A 23,228-nucleotide genomic window follows, 5' to 3' on the forward strand; every position below is an offset into this window, starting at 1 on the left:
GACTCGGAGTGTAATCATTATGGGATGCCAATTTTTTCCCTAGCAACCAAATACAGTACCCTAGCAACAGAGTAAACAAAGCCTTATATCTCCGCATCAGAACATCGTAGAGAGACGGGGGTTGGACCGTTTGACTCGTGACTTGGAGTGTAATCACCAGTGGATGCCAATTTCCCCCCTAGCAACCAAATACAGTACCCTAGCAACAGTGTAAACAAAGCCTTATATCTCCGCAGCAGAACATGGTAGAGACACAGGGGTTGGACCGTTTTACTTGTGACTCGGCATGTAATCACTAGTGGATGCCATTTTTTTCCCTAGCAACCAAATACAGTACCCTAGCAACAGAGTAAACAAAGCCTTATATCTCTGCATCAGAACATCGTAGAGACACGGGGGTTGGACCGTTTGACTTGTGACTCAGAGTGTAATCACTATGGGATGCCAAATTTTTCCCTAGCAACCAAATACAGTACCCTAGCAACAGAGTAAACAAAGCCTTTTATCTCAGCATCAGAACATCATAGAGACACTGGGGTTGGACCGTTTGACTCGTGACTCAGAGTGTAATCTCTATGGAATGCCAATTTTTTCCCTAGCAACCAAATACAGTACCCTAGCAACAGAGTAAACAAAGCCTTTTATCTCAGCATCAGAACATCATAGAGACACGGGGGTTGGACCGTTTGACTCGTGACTCAGAGTGTAATCACTATGGGATGCCAATTTTTTCCCTAGCAACCAAATACAGTACCCTAGCAACAGAGTTAACAAAGCCTTATATCTCAGCATCAGAACATCGTAGAGACACGGGGGTTGGACCGTTTGACTCATGACTCAGAGTGTAATCACTATGGGATGCCAATTTTTTTTCCTAGCAACCAAATACAGTACCCTAGCAACAGAGTAAACAAAGCCTTATATCTCAGCATCAGAACATCGTAGAGACACGGGGGTTGGACTGTTTGACTCATGACTCAGAGTGCAATCACTATGGGATGCCAATTTTTTCCCTAGCAACCAAATACAGTACCCTAGCAACAGAGTAAACAAAGCCTTATATCTCCGCATCAGAACATCGTAGAGACACGGGGGTTGGACCGTTTGACTCGTGACTCAGAGTGTAATCACTATCGGATGCCAATTTTTTCCCTAGCAACCAAATAGAGTACCCTAGCAACAGAGTAAACAAAGCCTTATATCTCAGCATCAGAACATCGTAGAGACACGGGGGTTGGACCGTTTGACTCGTGACTCAGTGTGTAATCACTATGGGATGCCAATTTTTTCCCTAGCAACCAAATACAGTGCCCTAGCAACAGAGTAAACAAAGCCTTATATCTCCGCATCAGAACATCGTAGAGACACGGGGTTGGACCGTTTGACTCGTGACTCGGAGTGTAATCACTATGGGATGACAATTTTTTCCCTAGCAACCAAATACAGTACCCTACCAACAGAGTAAACAAAGCCTTATATCTCAGCATCAGAACATCGTAGAGACACGGGGGTTGGACCGTTTGACTCATGACTCGGAGTGTAATCACTATGGGATGCCAATTTTTTCCCTAGCGACCAAATATAGTACCCTAGCAACCGAATAAACAAAGCCTTATATCTTCGCATCAGAACATCATAGAGACATGAGGGTTGGATTGTTTTAGTTGTGGCATGGAGTATAATCACATACTGTCCCCCGAAATTTGCCACAGCAAGCACCACTTCACATTTTCTTCAGGAAATGTACCTATCTAGTTATTATTATTATATCTTATTCTTATGTCTGCACGTTTTTTCGGCGCGTAACTCGTCCCGCACGCTTTGCCGTAGTCCCATGAAAGCGGGCTCAAATCGACTGGTTTATTGAGGAGAGGTGTGCTATGACTTTTATAAGCAATCGGGTGCAGGATTTCCGAAAGGGGGGCGAAAAACCACCCGAAAAATCCCATTGACTTAACATTGCGCCCAACTTTGACGAGTCATAGCTCCGCTCGAGGATTTTGTAGAAACATGTGGGTTACAACATTTGAAGAGGGTGGTAGGCTCTGTAAGAACATGGATCACAATGGGGTGTAAGTTGTACCTCTGGGGTGTAAGAGGTGCCCAAAAATGCCCAATGAAAAGTCAATGGGCGAAAATCCCATAGACTTAACATTGCGAAAAACTTTGACGGGTCATAGGTCCGAGCGAGGATTTCGTAGAAACATGTGGGTCACAACATTTGAAGAGGGTGCTAGACTCTTTCAGGACGTACCCCACAATGGGGTGTAAGGTTACCCTAGCAACCATTTTGGGCACCCTAGCAACCTATCCCATAGACTGCCATTATAAAATGCCTAGATGGATATCTTTGCACCACAGTGTCACAGAGACATGGGGGTGGGCTCAATTTACTCAGGCATCCAATCACTCTCTCAGGATCCTTGAATACTTACTAAGCCACGCCCCTAGCAACCACTTTTGAGCACCCTAGCAACATAAAATTCAAACAGTTATATCTCGGCATCAGAACATCGTAGAGACACGGGAGTTGGACCGTTTTGCTTGTGACTAGGGGTGTAACAATTGGGCACATCAATGGCCACTCCCAAGCCACGCCCCTAGCAACCAAATTTGAGAACCCTAGCCACCGAATAAACAAAGCCTTATATCTCCGCATCAGAACATCGTAGAGACATGGGTGTTGGACCGTTTGACTCGTGACTTGGAGGTTAATCACTAGTGGATGCCAATTTTTTCCCTAGCAACCAAATACAGTACCCTAGCAACAGAGTAAACATAGCCTTATATCTCCGCATCAGAACATCGTAGAGACACGGGGGTTGGACCATTTGACTCGTGACTCAGAGTGTAATCACTATTGGATGTCAAATTTTTCCCTAGCAACCAAATACAGCTCCCTAGCAACAGAGTAAACAAAGCCTTATATCTCCGCATCAGAAAATCGTAGAGACACGGGGGTTGGACCGTTTGACTCGTGACTCAGAGTGTAATCATTATGGGATGCCAATTTTTTCCCTAGCAACCAAATACAGTACCCTAGCAACGGAGTAAACAAAGCCTTATATCTCCGCATCAGAACATCGTAGAGACATGGGGATTGGACCGTTTGACTCGTGACTCAGAGTGTAATCACTATTGGATGTCAAATTTTTCCCTAGCAACCAAATACAGCACCCTAGCAACCAAATAAACAAAGCCTTATATCTCCCCATCAGAACATCGTAGAGACATGGGGGTTTGACCATTTGACTCATGACCCGGAGTGTAATCACTACTGGATGGCAATTTTCTCCCTAGCAACCAAATACACTACCCTAGCAACCGAATAAACAAAGCCTTATATCTCCGCATCAGAACATCGTAGAGACATGGGGGTTGGACCGTTTGACTCGTGACCCGGAGTGTAATCACTATTGGATGTCACATTTTTCCCTAGCAACCAAATATAGTACCCTAGCAACCGAATAAACAAAGCCTTATATCTGCGCATCAGAACATCGTAGAGACACGGGGTTTGGATCGTTTTACTCGTGACTGGAAGTATAATCATATACTGACCCCAGAAATTTGCCACGGCAAGCACCACTTCACATTTTCTTCAGGAAATGTACCTATCTAGTTATTATTCTTCTTTTTCTGGACACTTTTTCGGCGCGTAACTCGTCCCGCACGGTTTGCCATAGTGCCATGAAAGAGGGCTCAAATCGACCGGATTATTGAGGAGAGGTGTGCTATGACTTTTATAAGCGATCGGGTGCAGGATTTCCGAAAGGGGCGCAAAAAACCTCCCGAAAACGTCCCATTGACTTTACATTGCGTCGAACTTTGGCAGGTCATAGCTCCACTCGAGGATTTTGTAGAAACATGTGGGTTACAGCATTTGAAGAGGGTGGTAGGCTCTGTAAGAACATACATCACGTTGGGGTGTAAGTTGTACCCCTGGGGTGTAAGAGGTCCCCAAAAGTGCCCTAATGGAAAGTCAATGGGGCGAAAATCCCATAGACTAACATTGCGAAAAAAATTTGAGGGGTCATAGGTCCGAGTGAGGATGTCATAGAAACATGTGGGTTACTAAAATTGAAGAGGGTGCTAGACTCTGTCAGGACGTCCCCCACAATGGGGTGTAAGGTTACCCTAGCAACCGTTTTGGGCACCCTAGCAACATCTCCCATAGACTGCCATTATAAAATGCCCAGGTGGATATCTTTGCAGCACAGTGTCATAGAGACATGGGGGTGGGCTCATTTTACTCAGGTATCCAATCAGTCTCTCAGCATCCGTAAAGAGTTAGTATGCCACGCCCCTAGCAACCACTTTTGAGCACCCTAGCAACATAAAACTCAAACAGTTATATCTCGGCATCAGAACATCGTAGAGACACGGGGGTTGGACCGTTTTACTTGTGACTCGGAGTGTAATAACTGGCCACATCATTGGCCACTCCCAAGCCACGCCCCTAGCAACCAAATATGAGCACCCTAGCAACCGAATAAACAAAGCCTTATATCTCCGCATCAGAACATCGTAGAGAAACGGGAGTTGGACCATTTTACTTGTGACTCAGAGTGTAATAACTGGCCACATTGTTGGCCACTCCCAAGCCACGCCCCTAACAACCAAATATGAGCACCCTAGCAACATAATAAACAAAGCCTTATATCTCTGGATCCGAACATCATAGAGACATGGGGGTTGGGTCTTTGGGTCATGTTAGCTTCATGTTAGCTTAATGCTAAGTCATACTAGCTTCATGCTAGTTTCATGCTAGCTTAATGCTAATTTCATAATAAATCTTGCTAACTTCATGTTAAATCATGCTAGCTTCATGCTAACTTCATGTTAACTTCTTGCTAATCATGCTAACATCATGCTAGCTTCATGCTAATCATGCTAACATCATGCTATCTTTATGCTAATTATTCTAACATCATGCTAACTTCATGCTAATCATGCTAACATCATGCTAATCATGCTAACATCAGGCTAACTTCATGCTAATCATGCTAACATCATGCTAACATCATGCTAGCTTCATGCTATCATCATGCTAATCATGCTAACATCATGCTAATCATGCTAACATCATGTTAGCTTCATGCTAATCATGCTAGCTTCATGCTAATCATGCTAGCTTCATGCTAATCATGCTAGCTTCATGCTAACTTCATGTTAATCATGTTAACTTCATGCTAATCATGCTAACATCAAGCTAACATCATGCTAGCTTGATGCTAATCATGCTAGCGTCATGCTAATCATGCTAGCCTCATGCTAATCATGTTAGCTTCATGCTAGCTTCATGCTAATCATGCTAGCTTCATGCTAATCATGCTAGCTTCATGCTAATCATGCTAGCTTGATGCTAATCATGCTAGCTTCATGCTAATCATGCTAGCTGCATGCTAGCTTCATGCTAACATCATGCTAATCATGCTAACATCATGCTAATCATGCTAACATCATGCTAGCTTCATGCTAATCATGCTAGCTTCATGCTAATCATGTTAGCTTCATGCTAGCTTCATGCTAATCATGCTAGCTTAATGCTAGCTTCATGCTAACTTCATGCTAATCATGTTAACATCATGCTAGCTTCATGTTAACTTCATGCTAACTTCATGCTAATCATGCTAACATCATGCCAACTTCCTGATAATCATGCTAACATCATGCTAACTTCATGCTAATCATATTAACATCATGTTAGCTTCATGCTAATGATGTTCGCTTTATGCTAGCTTCATGCTAATCATGTTAACATCATACTACCTTCACGTTATTTATGCTAACATCATGCTAGCTTCATGGTAATCATACTACCTTCAATAAACAAAGCCTTATATCTCCACATCAGAACATCGTAGAGACACGGGGGTTGGACCGTTTGACTCGTGACTTGGAGTATAATCATACATTGCCCCCAGAATTTTGCCACGGCAAGCACCACTTCACATTTTCTTCAGGAAATGTACCTATCTTTATTAGTGGTGCTTGCATTTATGCAAGGCATCACTATTACTATTGCTCATACTTATTATTATTATATCTTATTCTTATGTCTGCACACTTTTTCGGCGCGTAACTCGTCCCGCACGCTTTGCCGTAGACCAATGAAACAGGGCTCAAATCGACCGGTTTATTGAGGAGAGGTGTGCTATGACTTTTATAAGCGATCGGGTGCAGGATTTCCGATAGGGGGGCGAAAAACCACCCGAAAAATCCCATTGACTTAACATTGAGCCCAACTTTGACGAGTCATAGCTCCGCTCGAGGATTTTGTAGAAACATGTGGGTTACAACATTTGAAGAGGGTGGTAGGCTCTGTAAGAACATACATCACATTGGGGTGTAAGTTGTACCCCTGGGGTGTAAGAGGCACCCAAAAGTGCCCCATTGACTTATAATGGGGCAGGAAACATGCCCATATAAGGAAATAAAAAAGTTCCAGCTGGGATATCTTCGCTTTACAATGTCCTACAGACAAGTGGGTGGGCTCATTTCACTCGGGCATCCAATCAGTCTCTCAGGATCATCTCAGAGCTATTAAGCCACGCCCCTAGCAACAATTTTGGGCACCCTAGCAACATCTCCCATAGACTGCCATTATAAAATGCCCAGATGGATATCTTTGCACCAGAGTGTCATAGAGACATGGGGGTGGGCTCATTTTACTCAGGCATCCAATCAGTTTCTCAGGATCCTTAAAGACTTACTAAGCCACGCCCCTAGCAACCACTTTTCAGCACCCTAGCAACATAAAATTCAAACAGTTATATCTCAGCATCCGAACATCGTAGAGACACGGGGGTTGGACCGTTTGACTAGTGACTCAGAGTGTAATCATTATGGGATGCCATTTTTTCCCCTAGCAACCAAATACAGTACCCTAGCAACAGAGTAAACAAAGCCTTATATCTCCGAATTGGAACATCGTAGAGACACGGGGGTTGGACCGTTTGACTCGTGACTCGGAGTGTAATTATTATGGGATGGCAATTTTTTCCCTAGCAACCAAATACAGTACCCTAGCAACAGAGTAAACAAAGCCTTATATCTCCGCATCAGAACATCGTAGAGACACGGGGGTTGGACCGTTTGACTCGTGACTCAGAGTGTAATCATTATGGGATGCCAATTTTTTCCCTAGCAACCAAATACAGTACCCTAGCAACAGAGTAAACAAAGCCTTATATCTCCGCATCAGAACATCGTAGAGACATGGGGGTTGGACCGTTTGATTCGTGACTCAGAGTGTAATCATTATGGGATGCCAATTTTTTCCCTAGCAACCAAATACAGTACCCTAGCAACAGAGTAAACAAAGCCTTATATCTCCGCATCAGAACATCGTAGAGACACGGGGGTTGGACCGTTTGACTCGTGACTCGGCGGGTAATCACTATGGGATGTCAATTTTTTCCCTAGCAACCAAATACAGTACCCTAGCAACAGAGTAAACAAAGCCTTATATCTCCGCATCAGAACATCGTAGAGACACGGGGGTTGGACCGTTTGACTCATGACTCGGCGGGTAATCACTATGGGATGTCAAATTTTTCCCTAGCAACCAAATACAGTACCCTAGCAACAGAGTAAACAAAGCCTTATATCTCCGCATCAGAACATCGTAGAGACACGGGGGTTGGACCGTTTGACTCATGACTCGGTGGGTAATCACTATGGGATGTCAAATTTTTCCCTAGCAACCACATACAGTACCCTAGCAACAGAGTAAACAAAGCCTTATAGCTCCGCATCAGAACATCGTAGAGACACGGGGGTTGGACCATTTGACTCGTGACTCGGCTTGTAATCACTATGGGATGTCAAATTTTTCCCTAGCAACCAAATACATTACCCTAGCAACAGAGAAAACAAAGCCTTATATCTCCGCATCAGAACATCGTAGAGACACGGGGGTTGGACCGTTTGACTCGTGACTCGGCGGGTAATCACTATGGGATGTCAATTTTTTCCCTAGCAACCAAATACAGTACCCTAGCAACAGAGTAAACAAAGCCTTATATCTCCGCATCAGAACATCGTAGAGACACGGGGGTTGGACCGTTTGACTCGTGACTCGGCGGGTAATCACTATGGGATGTCATTTTTTTCCCTAGCAACCAAATACAGTACCCTAGCAACAGTGTAAACAAAGCCAATTTGCCACGGCAAGCACCACTTCACATTTTCTTCAGGAAATGTACCTATCTAGTTATTATTATTCTTATGTCTGGACACTTTTTCGGCGCGTAACTCGTCCCGCACGGTTTGTTGTAGTCCCACGAAAGAGGGCTCAAATCGACCGGATTATTGAGGAGAGGTGTGCTATGACTTTTATAAGCAATCGGGTGCAGGATTTCCGAAAGGGGGGCGAAAAACCACCCGAAAAATCCCATTGACTTTACATTGCGCCCAACTTTGACGAGTCATAGCTCGGCTCGAGGATTTTGTAGAAACATGTGGGTTACAACATTTGAAGAGGGTGGTAGGCTCTGTAAGAACATAGATCACAATGGGGTGTAAGTTGTACCCCTGGGGTGTAAGAGGCACCCGAAAATTCCCATTGACTTATAATGGGGCAGGAAACATGCCCATATAAGGGAATAAAACAGTTCCAGATGGGATATCTTTGCTTTACAGTGTCGTAGAGATAAAGGGGTGGGCTCATTTTACTCGAGCATCCAATCAATCTCTCAGGATCATCCCAGAGCTATTAAGCCACGCCCCTAGCAACAATTTTGGGCACCCTAGCAACATCTCCCATAGACTGCCATTATAAAATGCCCAGATGGATATCTTTGCAGCACAGTGTCATAGAGACATGGGGGTGGGCTCATTTTACTCAGACATCCAATCAGTCTCTCAGGATCCTTACATAGGTTTTAAGCCACGCCCCTAGCAACCACTTTTGAGCACCCTAGGAACATAAAATTCAAACAGTTATATCTCGGCATCAGAACATCGTAGAGACACGGGGGTTGGACCGTTTTACTTGTGACTAGGGGTGTAACAATTGGGCACATAATTGGCCACTCCCAAGCCACGCCCCTAGCAACCAAATTTGAGCACCCTAGCAACCGAATAAACAAAGCCTTATATCTCCGCATCAGAACATCGTAGAGACACGGGGGTTGGACCGTTTGACTCGTGACTCAGAGGGTAATCAGTAGTGGATGCCAATTTTTTCCCTAGCAACCAAATACAGTACCCTAGCAACAGAGTAAACAAAGCCTTATATCTCCGCATCAGAACATCGTAGAGACACGGGGGTTGGACCGTTTGACTCGTGACTCAGAGGGTAATCAGTAGTGGATGCCAATTTTTTCCCTAGCAACCAAATACAGTACCCTAGCAACAGAATAAACAAAGCCTTATATCTCCGCATCAGAACATCGTAGAGACACGGGGGTTGGACCGTTTGACTCGTGACTCAGAGGGTAATCAGTAGTGGATGCCAATTTTTTCCCTAGCAACCAAATACAGTACCCTAGCAACAGAGTAAACAAAGCCTTATATCTCCGCATCAATACATCGTAGAGACACGGGGGTTCGACCGTTTGACTCGTGACTCAGAGGGTAATCAGTAGTGGATGCCAATTTTTTCCCTAGCAACCAAATACAGTACCCTAGCAACCGAATAAACAAAGCCTTATATCTCCGCCTCAGAACATCGTAGAGACACGAGGGTTGGACCGTTTGACTCGTGACTCGGAGGGTAATCAGTAGTGGATGCCAATTTTTTCCCTAGCAACCAAATACAGTACCCTAGCAACAGAGTAAACAAAGCCTTATATCTTCGCATCAGAACATCGTAGAAACACAGGGGTTGGACCGCTTGACTTGTGACTCGGAGGGTAATCACTATGGGATGCCAATTTTTTCCCTAGCAACCAAATACAGTACCCTAGCAACAGAGTAAACAAAGCCTTATATCCTCGCATCAGAACATCGTAGAGACATGGGGGTTGGACCGTTTGACTCGTGACTCAGAGTGTAATCACTATGGGATGCCAATTTTTTCCCTAGCAACCAAATACAGTACCCTAGCAACAGAGTAAACAAAGCCTTATATCTCCGCATCAGAACATCGTAGATACATGGGGGTTGGACCGTTTGACTTGTGACTCGGAGGGTAATCACTAGTGGATGCCATTTTTTTGCCTAGCAACCAAATACAGTACCCTAGCAACAGAGTAAACAAAGCCTTATATCTCCGCATCAGAACATCGTAGAGACATGGGGGTTGGACCGTTTGACTCGTGACTCGGAGGGTAATCACTAGTGGATGGCAATTTTTTTCTCCTAGCAACCAAATACAGTACCCTAGCAACCGGAAAAACACAGCCTTATATCTCCGCATCAGAACATCGTAGAGACACGGGGGTTGGATCGTTTTACTTTTGGCTTGGAGTATAATCATATATGGTCCCCAGAATTTTGCCACGGCAAGCACCACTCACATTTTCTTCAGGAAATGTACCTATCTAGTTATATTTTATTCTTACATCTGCACGTTTTTTCGGCACCTAACTCGTCCCGCACGGTTTGTCGTAGACCCATGAAAGAGGGCTCAAATCGACCGGCTTATTGAGGAGAGGTGTGCTATGACTTTTATAAGCGATCGGGTGCAGGATTTCCGAAAGGGGGGCGAAAAACCACCCGAAAAATCCCATTGACTTAACATTGCGCCCAACTTTGACGAGTCATAGCTCCGCTCGAGGATTTTGTAGAAACATGTGTGTTACATCATTTGGAGAGGGTGGTAGACTCTGTAGGAACATACATCACATTGGGGTGTAAGTTGTACCCCTGGGGTGTAAGAGGTGCCCAAAAGTGCCCCAATGAAAAGTCAATGGGGGGAAATCCCATATACTTAACATTGCAAAAACTTTGACGGGTCATAGGTACGAGTGAGGATTCCTTAGAAACATGTGGGTTACATTATTTGAAGAGGGTGCTAGACTCTGTAAGAACATGGATCACAGTGGGGTGTAAGTTGTACCCCTGGGGTGTAAGAGGCACCCGAAATTTGGGGCAGGAAACATGCCCATATAAGGGAATAAAAAAGTTCCAGATGGGATATCTTTGCTTTACAATGTCGTAGAGACAAGGGGGTGGGCTCATTTTACTCAGACATCCAATCAGTCTATCAGGATATTCCCAAAGCTTTTAAGCCACGCCCCTAGCAACCACTTTTGAGCACCCTAGCAACATAAAATTCAAACAGTTATATCTCTGCATCAGAACATCATAGAGACACGGGGGTTGGACCGTTTGACTAGTGACTCAGAGTGTAATCATTATGGGATGCCAATTTTTTCCCTAGCAACCAAATACAGTACCCTAGCAACAGAGTAAACAAAGCCTTATATCTCCGCATCAGAACATCATAGAGGCACGGGGGTTGGACCGTTTGACTTGTGACTCGGCATGTAATCATTATGGGATGCCAATTTTTTCCCGAGCAACCAAATACAGTACCCTAGCAACAGAGTAAACAAAGCCTTATATCTCCGCATCAGAACATCTTAGAGACACGGGGGTTTGACCGTTTGACTCGTGACTCGGATTGTAATCATTATGGGATGCCAATTTTTTCCCTAGCAACCAAATACAGTACCCTAGCAACAGAGTAAACAAAGCCTTATATCTCTGCATCAGAACATCGTAGAGACACGGGGGTTGGACCGTTTGACTCGTGACTTAGAGTGTAATCATTATGGGATGTCAATTTTTTCCCTAGCAACCAAATACAGTACCCTAGCAACAGAGTAAACAAAGCCTTATATCTCCGCATCAGAACATCGTAGAGACACGGGGTTTGGACCGTTTGACTCCTGACTCGGCGGGTAATCACTAGTGGATGCCAATTTTTTCCCTAGCAACCAAATACAATACCCTAGCAACAGAGTAAACAAAGCCTTATATCTCCGCATCAGAACATCGTAGAGACACAGGGGTTGGACCGTTTGACTCGTGACTCAGAGTGTAATTATTATGGGATGCCAATTTTTTCCCTAGCAACCAAATACAGTACCCTAGCAACAGAGTAAACAAAGCCTTATATCTCCGCATCAGAACATCGTAGAGACACGGGGGTTGGATCGTTTGACTCGTGACTCAGAGTGTAATCACTATGGGATGCCAATTTTTTCCCTAGCAACCAAATACAGTACCCTAGCAACAGAGTAAACAAAGCCTTATATCTCCGCATCAGAACATCGTAGAGACACGGGGGTTGGACCGTTTGACTCGTGACTCAGAGCGTAATCACTATGGGATGCCAATTTTTTCCCTAGCAACCAAATACAGTACCCTAGCAACAGAGTAAACAAAGCCTTATATCTCCGCATCAGAACATCGTAGAGACACGGGGGTTGGACCGTTTGACTCGTGACTCAGAGTGTAATCATTATGGGATGCCAATTTTTTCCCTAGCAACCAAATACAGTACCCTAGCAACAGAGTAAACAAAGCCTTATATCTCAGCATCAGAACATCGTAGAGACACGGGAGTTGGATCGTTTTACTTTTGGCTTGGAGTATAATCATATATGTTCCCCAGAATTTTGCCACGGCAAGCACCACTCACATTTTCTTCAGGAAATGTACCTATCTAGTTTATTTATTTATTATTCTTATATCTGGACACTTTTTCGGCGCGTAACTCGTCCCGCACGGTTTGTCATAGACCAATGAAACAGGGCTCAAAACGACCGGCTTATTGAGGACACGTCTGCTATGACTTTTATAAGCGATCGGGTGCAAGATTTTTGAAAGGGAGGCGAAAAACCACCCAAAAAATCCCATTGACTTAACATTGCACCCAACTTTGACGGGTCATAGCTCCGCTCAAGGATTTTGTAGGAACGTGTGGGTTACAACATTTGAAGAGGGTGGTAGGCTCTGTAAGAACATACATGACATTGGGGTGTAAGTTGTCCCCCTGGGGTGTAAGAGGCACCCGAAAATTCCCATTGACTTATAATGGGGCAGGAAACATGCCCATATAAGGGAATAAAACAGTTCCAGATGGGATATCTTTGCTTTACAGTGTCGTAGAGATAAGTGGGTGGGCTCATTTTACTCGGGCATCCAATCAGTCTCTAAGGATCATCCCAGAGCTATTAAGCCACGCCCCTAGCAACAATTTTGGGCACCCTAGCAACATCTCCCATAGACTGCCATTATAAAATGCCCAGATGGATATCTTTGCACCACAGTGTCATAGAGACATGGGGGTGGGCTCATTTTACTCAGGCATCCAATCAGTCTCTCAGGATCCTTACATAAGTATTAAGCCACGCCCCTAGCAACCACTTTTGAGCACCCTAGTAACATAAAATTCAAACAGTTATATCTCAGCATCAGAACATCGTAGAGACACGGGGTTGGACCGTTTGACTCGTGACTCAGAGTGTAATCACTATGGGATGCCAATTTTTTCCCTAGCAACCAAATACACTACCCTAGCAACAGAGTAAACAAAGCCTTATATCTCAGCATCAGAACATCGTAGAGACACGGGGGTTGGACCGTTTGACTCGTGACTCAGAGTGTAATCACTATGGGATGCCAATTTTTTCCCTAGCAACCAAATACACTACCCTAGCAACAGAGTAAACAAAGCCTTATATCTCAGCATCAGAACATCGTAGAGACACGGGGGTTGGACCGTTTGACTCGTGACTCAGAGTGTAATCACTATGGGATGCCAATTTTTTCCCTAGCAACCAAATACAGTACCCTAGCAACAGAGTAAACAAAGCCTTATATCTCAGCATCAGAACATCGTAGAGACACGGGGGTTGGACCGTTTGACTCGTGACTTAGAGTGTAATCACTATTGGATGCCAATTTTTTCCATAGCAACCAAATACAGTACCCTAGCAACAGAGTAAACAAAGCCTTATATCTCAGCATCAGAACATCGTAGAGACACGGTGGTTGGACCGTTTGACTCGTGACTCAGAGTGTAATCACTATGGGATGCCAATTTTTTCCCTAGCAACCAAATACACTACCCTAGCAACAGAGTAAACAAAGCCTTATATCTCAGCATCAGAACATCGTAGAGACACGGGGGTTGGACCGTTTGACTCGTGACTCAGAGTGTAATCACTATGGGATGCCAATTTTTTCCCTAGCAACCAAATACAGTACCCTAGCAACAGAGTAAACAAAGCCTTATATCTCAGCATCAGAACATCGTAGAGACACGGGGGTTGGACCGTTTGACTCGTGACTTAGAGTGTAATCACTATTGGATGCCAATTTTTTCCATAGCAACCAAATACAGTACCCTAGCAACAGAGTAAACAAAGCCTTATATCTCAGCATCAGAACATCGTAGAGACACGGTGGTTGGACCGTTTGACTCGTGACTCAGAGTGTAATCACTATGGGATGCCAAATTTTTCCCTAGCAACCAAATACAGTACCCTAGCAACAGAGTAAACAAAGCCTTATATCTCCGCATCAGAACATCGCAGAGACACGGGGGTTGGACCGTTTTAACTCGTGACTCAGAGTGTAATCACTATGGGATGCCAATTTTTTCCCTAGTAACCAAATACAGTACCCTAGCAACAGAGTAAACAAAGCCTTATATCTCGGCATCAGAACATCGTAGAGACACGGTGGTTGGACCGTTTGACTCGTGACTCAGAGTGTAATCACTATGGGATGCCAATTTTTTCCCTAGCAACCAAATACAGTACCCTAGCAACAGAGTAAACAAAGCCTTATATCTCGGCATCAGAACATCGTAGAGACACGGGGGTTGGACCGTTTGACTCGTGACTCAGCGTGTAATCACTATGGGATGCCAATTTTTTCCCTAGCAACCAAATACAGTACCCTAGCAACAGAGTAAACAAAGCCGTATATCTCGGCATCAGAACATCGTAGAGACACGGGGGTTGGACCGTTTGACTCGTGACTCAGCGTGTAATCACTATGGGATGCCAATTTTTTCCCTAGCAACCAAATACAGTACCCTAGCAACAGAGTAAACAAAGCCGTATATCTCGGCATCAGAACATCGTAGAGACACGGGGGTTGGACCGTTTGACTCGTGACTCAGAGTGTAATCACTATGGGATGCCAATTTTTTCCCTAGCAACCAAATACAGTACCCTAGCAACAGAGTAAACAAAGCCGTATATCTCCGCATCAGAACATCGTAGAGACACGGGGGTTGGACCGTTTGACTCGTGACTCAGCGTGTAATCACTATGGGATGCCAATTTTTTCCCTAGCAACCAAATACAGTACCCTAGCAACAGAGTAAACAAAGCCGTATATCTCGGCATCAGAACATCGTAGAGACACGGGGGTTGGACCGTTTGACTCGTGACTCAGAGGGTAATCACCAGTGGATGCCATTTTTTCCCCTAGCAACCAAATGCACTACCCTAGCAACCGAGTAAACAAAGCCTTATATCTCCGCATCAGAACATCGTAGAGACACAGGGCTTGGACTGTTTGACTCGTGACTCAGAGTGTAATCACTATGGGATGCCAATTTTTTTCCCTAGCCACCAAAAACAGTACCCTAGCAACAGAGTAAACAAAGCCTTATATCTCTGCATCAAAACATCGTAGACACAAGGGGGTTGGACCGTTTTACTTTTGGGTTGGAGTATAATCATATATTGTCCCGGGAATTTTGCCACGGCAAGCACCACTTCACATTTTCTTCAGGAAATGTACCTATCTAGTTATTATTATTATTATTATTATTATTATAGTTTCACATAAACATTCACATTGCGTGCTTTTCCTCGCATGGGGGTTTGTGGGCTTCACTTTACGCAAGAGAGCTTGTAGAGAGAGGATTCCTTCTTGCACGCACATGGACTTAATGCGCGCGTCTTGGACTCCTAGCATCTGAAATAAAACCAGTGCGTCATAAGCAGCTGCGCTTCTCTCTGTCTCACGTGCTCTCACATCTATCCAAAGTCTAAACATAAACTAAAGTAGTAATCCTTACGTATTTGTTTAGTTTTATGCGTTTCATGCGCGCTGAGGCAAACTATCCCTTTTGTTTAAAATATGACCCGCTGCATCTTGGCGGCTCTCTCGCGCACGTGCAGAGAGCTGGGCTCTGTCCAAAGGCAGAAAACTAGGTAGTAATCCTGTTTATGATATGCATTACAAGGAGTTGTAGCAATACATCCCTTGTGTTTAAAATATAAATCGTGTTCCGATGGACCGATGTTTTTAAAGGCACCTCTGAGAGGTTTATTTTCCCCCACTTGACAAGCCGACCGGACGTGTCATGGGGGTGTGGCAGCATCGACGATCCCATTTTTTAATTCGAAGTTCGAGGTTGTGACTTAATTTTGATTGATTTCGATTTAAAATCGAAATCGTGACACCCTTACTACACAATCAGAACTCTATATGTATTTCTGAAGGAGGGACTTCATAGAACAAGGAAGACATCAGCTTGTTTTTAGGACAGTGAAAACAGCGCTATACAAATAAGTAAAATGTGTGAAAAATACTGCTTTTTTACACGTGAAACATGAACACATGTTATATTGCCCACTATAAACACAATCAAAGTTTCAAAAACACAGAAAGAACGGGACCTTAAAGCTAACAGCATGATACAGGTTGTGGTTTCCTGTGGTCCGATCTTTTACTTCCTAATTCAGATACTTTATGAGTCTCGTTTTGTGTCTTTTCTCACACTTGCTGTAATGGAGTTGTTCATCATCACTCTTCTGCATCTTCTTATGGAGGTTCAGTCATATAGTAAGTGATTTATATTTATTCAAGTAATTTACATTATTGAGCAGATTCTTTTATAAAAGATATTTGTCAAACAAGAACTACAATATCTGTAGCAACAGGTTGCCACGATCAAACAATAAGCGAAAACATCACAGCTTGAGTCAAATGAAGAAAGCTTTAAAGTTGATTAAGAAATAAATAAAGAAAGAAATAAGTAGTACTCAAAATGTTATCTTAAATACGTTCTCTCTATACTTGTAAAATGGAATTAATTAATTTTAGCATGTCTGATGGATACATGTGAAGTTTTTAAGTAAAACATTAACAAAACATTAATTTACTAACAATTAACTTTCATCTCCATGTGAAAATAATCCTGGGTGCCATGTGACCGTGTGAAAAGTCAAGCTATCCAAGAAACCATATGAAAACCTCAGAGTTGTAAAGCATGCAAACCAATATTTGTGCAAATAAGGCCTTAATTGCATATGTGTATATAAAGATGATCAGTTAAATGATCTACAGTAACTAGAAAAATATCTTATTTTTGCAGAAGTTCCTAATCTAAAAGTGTCTCCTGATGTCATAAGAGAGTCAAACTCAGTACATCTGATCTGTGAGAGTCCAGTTGATGTTAAAGTGAGTCTGTGTTATTTCTATTCAAACGAAGAGGAAAATACAAACTTCAGTCAATCATGTCAGCTTCATCTCACTGGAACTGAACTTCTCTTATGGACGCGTGAAAAATCACCTGTATCACTCAACATTAGATGCTTTTACACAATAAATGAGAATGGGATTCATAAACCATCACCTTACTCTCCTCCTGTCACACTGACAATACTAGGTGAGATATTTCACTGATATGTTTGTGTTTTATAAACTGATATTCATTTGTTTTTCTTGATGTGTTTTATAAACTTCATAGATACTCTTCAGAAACCCTCCATCAGTGTTGCTGACAGCACTGACCAGCTCATTATATCATGTGAAATACCACTGACAGTCAAAGCTGAATTCATCTGTAATCTCTACACTGAGTATGGACCTCTAAAACAGAGTCTTTCTCAGAGATGTACACAGACTGGAGAACATCAGTGTATATTTTATATGAGTCTGAGTGAAATATTCACACATAAGCAAACAGTAAGCAGTCGACAGCTGAGTTGTGATTATTCAGTCAAAACAGATCCTGAGAATGAGATGAATCTCAGATCACCACGCAGTGATGTCTACCCTGTCAGAGGTGAGTATTTAACATTTAATCCTCATTCACTTTACATTACATACAAAAGAGTGTTCAGTAGAGCCGATCTTAGACTTCTGGTGGCCCTAAGCAACTTTGTGAGATGGCTCTGTCAGTACGTTCATAAAAAAACAATGTAGCTACAGTATAAACAAAATATTAACTAAAAACAAATGTATTATCTTATAACTGTATATTTTTTCTATATGGAAATTACTTCGACACTCATCAGAATACTTTCTAATTATAACATTGAAACGTGCATGATCAATTTTGATTATCGATGTGTACTGACACTTCTAACAAAACACACTGGACTGATGTTGAATTTGAAGATTTGGACTGCAGTGTAATAAATCCAATGCATGGTTAATCAAGACTAAGAAGGATTTTTTTGGGTGGTGGGGGCTTTTCCGGACAGGGCTTTAGTTTAGTCCCAGAGTAAAATGCATCTTTGAGCTGCCTTCATTTAAAAACACCATACACTGACATATCTTGAGATATATTAGTGCTATTGTTTTGTCTCAAGATGCACACTAGTATTGTTTTTGTAGGGTATGTTTGTAAAAACTACCTAAATGTCCTGAGGCCTATATTATTATATTATCCGGACGTATAGCTTTGTTAGAAAACCATATCCGTGTATCAAGACACATGTCGGGCGTGTCAACTGCATGCAGCACTGCACAGACCAATTGTCATATGAAACAGGGTATATACGCAACTTAATTCAACTTCCTGCATTCCCTAAACATAGTAGATCGCTTCTGGTTCTGTATGCTTTACACTAACATGTTGTTTTTATACATGAAGCCTTCGGGAGCTACCAAAGATGAGAATAAGCAATATCCAAAGAGGAAATGCTCATTAACATCCTTATCCTAAGTAAAATAAAATGTACTAATTTTTTTATACTTTATAACTTTTGACAAAGACATTTTCTTCTCACATTCATTCAGGTATTAGAATAAAAAAGAAACATAACACAAATAATAATATTACAAATAACAATAACAAGCTACAATAGCACATGACAGCAACCAGAAGTGATCAACCCCGGTTTCTTGTTTGATCACGTGAAGTTTGATATATATAGCATTAAAGTATCGTGAGATCGAACTGCTTGTTATGGTTTCAAATGGCTCTCTCAGCATAGTGATGTCACACGGCAATCAGTCTGTGCAGCGCCGAATGAAGATAAGAGTAAGGGGGCATCCTAGTGGTCCGGGGCCCTTCGGAGCTTGCGTACCTTGTGTATAGACGTTTTCAGCAGTAACAACATAATCAAGCGCTTTCGTGGAAAACACGTAACTTCCGGTAAACTCCGCCAAGAATAAATAACAACAAAGTCCTTTTAAAGTAGTTTATTTATATAACAACATGTAGATTAGGAAATAAATAAAAAAAATTCCGATGAGGTATTTGTTCAAGAGTTCAGTTTTAGCAACTAGTCAGACCATTAAACAAACAGAAACCAGAAGTAAAATTCCGACCAGACGCGTAATCGTGTCACCGCATGTGTGTCCGATGAAACCACCTATAGGGAGGATTTTTTTTACACCTGTTGTGTTCTGCAGAAGAAAGTAGGTCATGAATGACATGAGGGAGATATAAAATGACAGAATCTTTGGGTGAACGTGTTTTTGTGATGATGTGAAACAATTTGTTTTGTGAAAAAAGACTGCAGAAAATAAAATGTAACTGACCATTAGCAGGTGCAGCTTTAACTTGCTAGACACTGCATAAAGTGTGATGGGCTGGATGAATATGATTGATTATAGTACTTGTGAAGTTATGAAATTGTAAGGTACCACCCACTAGCCCAACGACGGATAGAAGTGGAGTGGTTGAAGGGGACTCGTGTTCGTTCCTTCCTCAGTGCTTCTAAAAGAATAATTCCATATCATGTTTAAATTAATTTCTTTGATCTCTGTGTTTAAATTATAATCTGACTCCAATTTAATATACTAAGAATTTAGTGCGTTATTCCAATTATCTGTTGATCATAATTTAATTCCCATAGTCTTAGTTATTCGTTATTAGGGACCCGGTATCGCACAGAGCATACGCCGGCCGTTTGCGTACATCTCACGGACACAAAATTGTCAGTCTGATCTTAGTCAGAGGTTACCGGGTAAACTAATATTTTTATGTCTGGCCGCTCCATGCTTGCTCCGATCATAAAAATAGTTACTTTAGTCTAACGCTCATGCAACTTGCTAAGGCAGGTGATAGACATAAATCTGAGAGTTTTAATGAATGTGCCCCATGCTCCATTCGACCATCAAAACCTCAGTGTGATCATATCCTGACAGAATAATCTTGCGGTAATACCAGACTCCTTCTAATCTACTGGTCATAACAATTTCTGAAAGAATTAAAATAAATCAATACAATTTCTGAATAATTCAGATGAATCAAATGTAACAATTTATTATACCAGGCAGGTTTCAGCTTCAAACATAAATTAAACAATATCATACAGAATTTGATTCAATTCCAATTAATTAAAATGATCAACAGTTGCAAAAGTTACAAAGTCATACCTGGCAATAGACACTCTGGTTACAGAGTACTTCCATCATGAATATAATATACCCAAAATGGTGTAGGAAGATTCTGTTAAAGATTTCTCCCATAATGTTTGAATACACACACACAAAGTGTGGGGAAGTTTCTTGCTAAAGAATACTTCCATAATGTCTGAATACACACACCCAAAGTGTGGGGAAGATTCTTGCTAAAGAATACTTCCCAGAGTCTCTTGCCAAGCCACCTTATATACACAGAACGAGACAAAGAATAATAACATCTCAAATCAGGATTTGGTTGGTCGGTTCTCGTGACCTGAAGGAGCACCAAATGGGACTGTTAACCATCTGTAATCTAGATCTTCTCATGATGTGACACCCATAACAGGAGTACAGATTATGTCTTAAGTTTTAAACTTTGATATACTTTCTCTTAGCATTATAGAAATTAGACCTTTTTAACCATTGCACCATCACCTTTAAAACGAAACCAAACATGAAGATGAAACCTTTGTAGCATCACACTATATGATATACCCAATGTTACATGTGTTTAGTATATTTCCAGTAACCAAACCCTTAAGGGATAAAAGAGAGGGGGTGAAATACAGATCAGTTCCTGGGTATCCGTAACCCCGGTGGAGAGAGACAACAGGTCTCTCAAAATAGACACAGAATGAGGTTTTATTGTTTTATGGTCCAGCTCCAAAAATAAACTCTTGTCCACCTTGTCCTACAAAATCATGTTACTACAGTCTGTGAAATTAGTTGTTGCTGAGTTTTTGCTGACACTTACAGTATCTGGTTTAGTCAAATTGACAGTGTAGCGAATTTCAGCGGGAGGAGGGGAATAACCAGGGGCGTCACTAGGCTCATTTTAGGGGGGCTTCAGCCCCCCTAAAATTCTGTCCAGCCCCCCTAAAAAATATTTGATTTGATCGCTTCAGTCCCCTATAAAAACTCTTTAGAAAAGGCGGCATGCTGGGACAAGTTTCGGCTCCTCCCCTGATCTGAGTCAGCATGGATTTAGCGCGTTTTTCAATTCGCAGGGGGGCCGAGCAGAGCGAACATCTGTAGTACAGGGCGGACTGGCCATCTTGACCTGGCGGCTGTTCTAACCTGCCGTGCAGTCAGCTCAGGTTGACATGTGAAATAATATGATATGAATGAATGACGGACCTACGAGTCAGCCAGTCGCGGTGAGAAAATGCCACCACATGACCAAACGGCGGCAACCCACTGCTTTTTGGCTTTATCTAACAAATATGCAGCGCAAAGGAGACGCAGAGAGAGACAGACGCAGCGAGATGCTGCAAAATCAATCACAGAAATATTCGCCAAGAAGGGAGCAGGTCAGTCAAGTTACCAGTAAAAGCACGCATCTATATTGCTTATTAACGTTACAGGTTTTTAAGTCAGGTGCTGGCGTGATGCATTGCTTTACAGTTGTTGTACTGAACGCATCAGGCAGATCATTTCATGCAGCGAAATACCAGGTTATTGTGAAGTGTTTCCTTTTATAAAACTAGTTTTTTTGTGTGGGAAAACTGGATCAAACGTGCAAATCGAGCTTTTAATGGGCAATTCACCTTATATTTGCAGTAAAATAATTTTTTTTAAATCTAACAATATAAGTAAAGTATAGCTTATTAAATATGTTTATTTCATTTCATTTAAAATATTAATATTTCAACATTTGAACTCCTTCCTTTTAAAAAGTGTAAGGCACCTGTGTATTTGTCTTTGGCATTGTGTATTCCTAGTAAGTTTTTGAGGGTTCAATGTGGTATTTTTAATATTAGCTTGGCTTGGTTTACCATTTTAAACAATACTAAAACGTATCAACAAGTAAAAGAAAATAAAACAACAAGTAAAAGAAAAAAGTTTTGATTAAACTATATCAGAAAGTAAGTACCCATCCAGATAGTTTTATCCATTGTGGTAGCCCTTGCTTATAAAAAGTTTGGAGACCCCTGACCTACAGTATAGACATAGGGGCTGTTTCCCAAACAGGGCTTAAGTCTAGTTCAAGACTAAAATGCCTGTTTGAGTTTTAGTTCTTAACTAAAAGTAGCTTGCACTAACATATCTTAAAATACATCTGTCACATTGTTTTGTCTCAAGATGCACACCTGTAATATTTTTGTAAGGTATGCTTGTAAAAACTACATAAACATCCTAATATAACTAAGGCCTTGTCCTGGCTTAATCTAAACCCTGTCCTGAAAACCAAATCATACTGCATCTTGACAACTCAGTATTAAGGTAGATCACTTGTTGGTCATTCCCCTTTTCTATATTTTAGATCTGTATAATTCCCAGATTAACACAGTGGCTATCAACTAATAATATTAACCTATAAGATTAGCAAATCCGGTTTATGTTTACATGTATGTTAACACACACATTTATCTTATTTTCTGGTTATAAGTTTATTTTGTCAAAAAAATCCTTAGCTAAGGTTTCTATGTGAGCATAGAAATGCAAACAGTAAAATGATGTGTTTGTACTGGAAATGTGTATGTGTATTTGCACAGTGAATAATGAATCATGAAGTCTTCATTGTAAAAAAATCTCCATTCCCAAATGAAAATTTTCTAGTCCCATATATGACACACAGGGAATACAATGGAATAGTGGATTGCAATAAGGTTAGTAGTATACAACCTAATAGTTAAATAATATTTTTTTAATCATACCCT

The 23,228-nt window shown here is 41.9% G+C and overlaps 2 protein-coding genes across 3 annotated transcripts in view; both read left to right on the forward strand.

Moving 5' to 3' along the window:
- The window catches only part of LOC129427910 (uncharacterized), a 130,104-nt gene that overhangs the window by 65,362 nt on the left and 41,514 nt on the right, over positions 1-23,228 (forward strand). The window lies entirely within an intron of this gene.
- LOC141349210 (uncharacterized) lies at positions 16,676-22,872 on the forward strand. The gene is made up of 4 exons (XM_073876462.1): positions 16,676-16,770; positions 17,303-17,596; positions 17,678-17,995; positions 22,832-22,872. The coding sequence occupies exons 1-4, from the start codon at positions 16,716-16,718 to the stop codon at positions 22,870-22,872; spliced, it is 708 nt and encodes a 235-aa protein (XP_073732563.1). The 5' UTR covers positions 16,676-16,715.

This window comes from Misgurnus anguillicaudatus, chromosome 14, assembly GCF_027580225.2.
Source record: "Misgurnus anguillicaudatus chromosome 14, ASM2758022v2, whole genome shotgun sequence".
NCBI classification, from domain to species: Eukaryota; Metazoa; Chordata; class Actinopteri; order Cypriniformes; family Cobitidae; genus Misgurnus; species Misgurnus anguillicaudatus.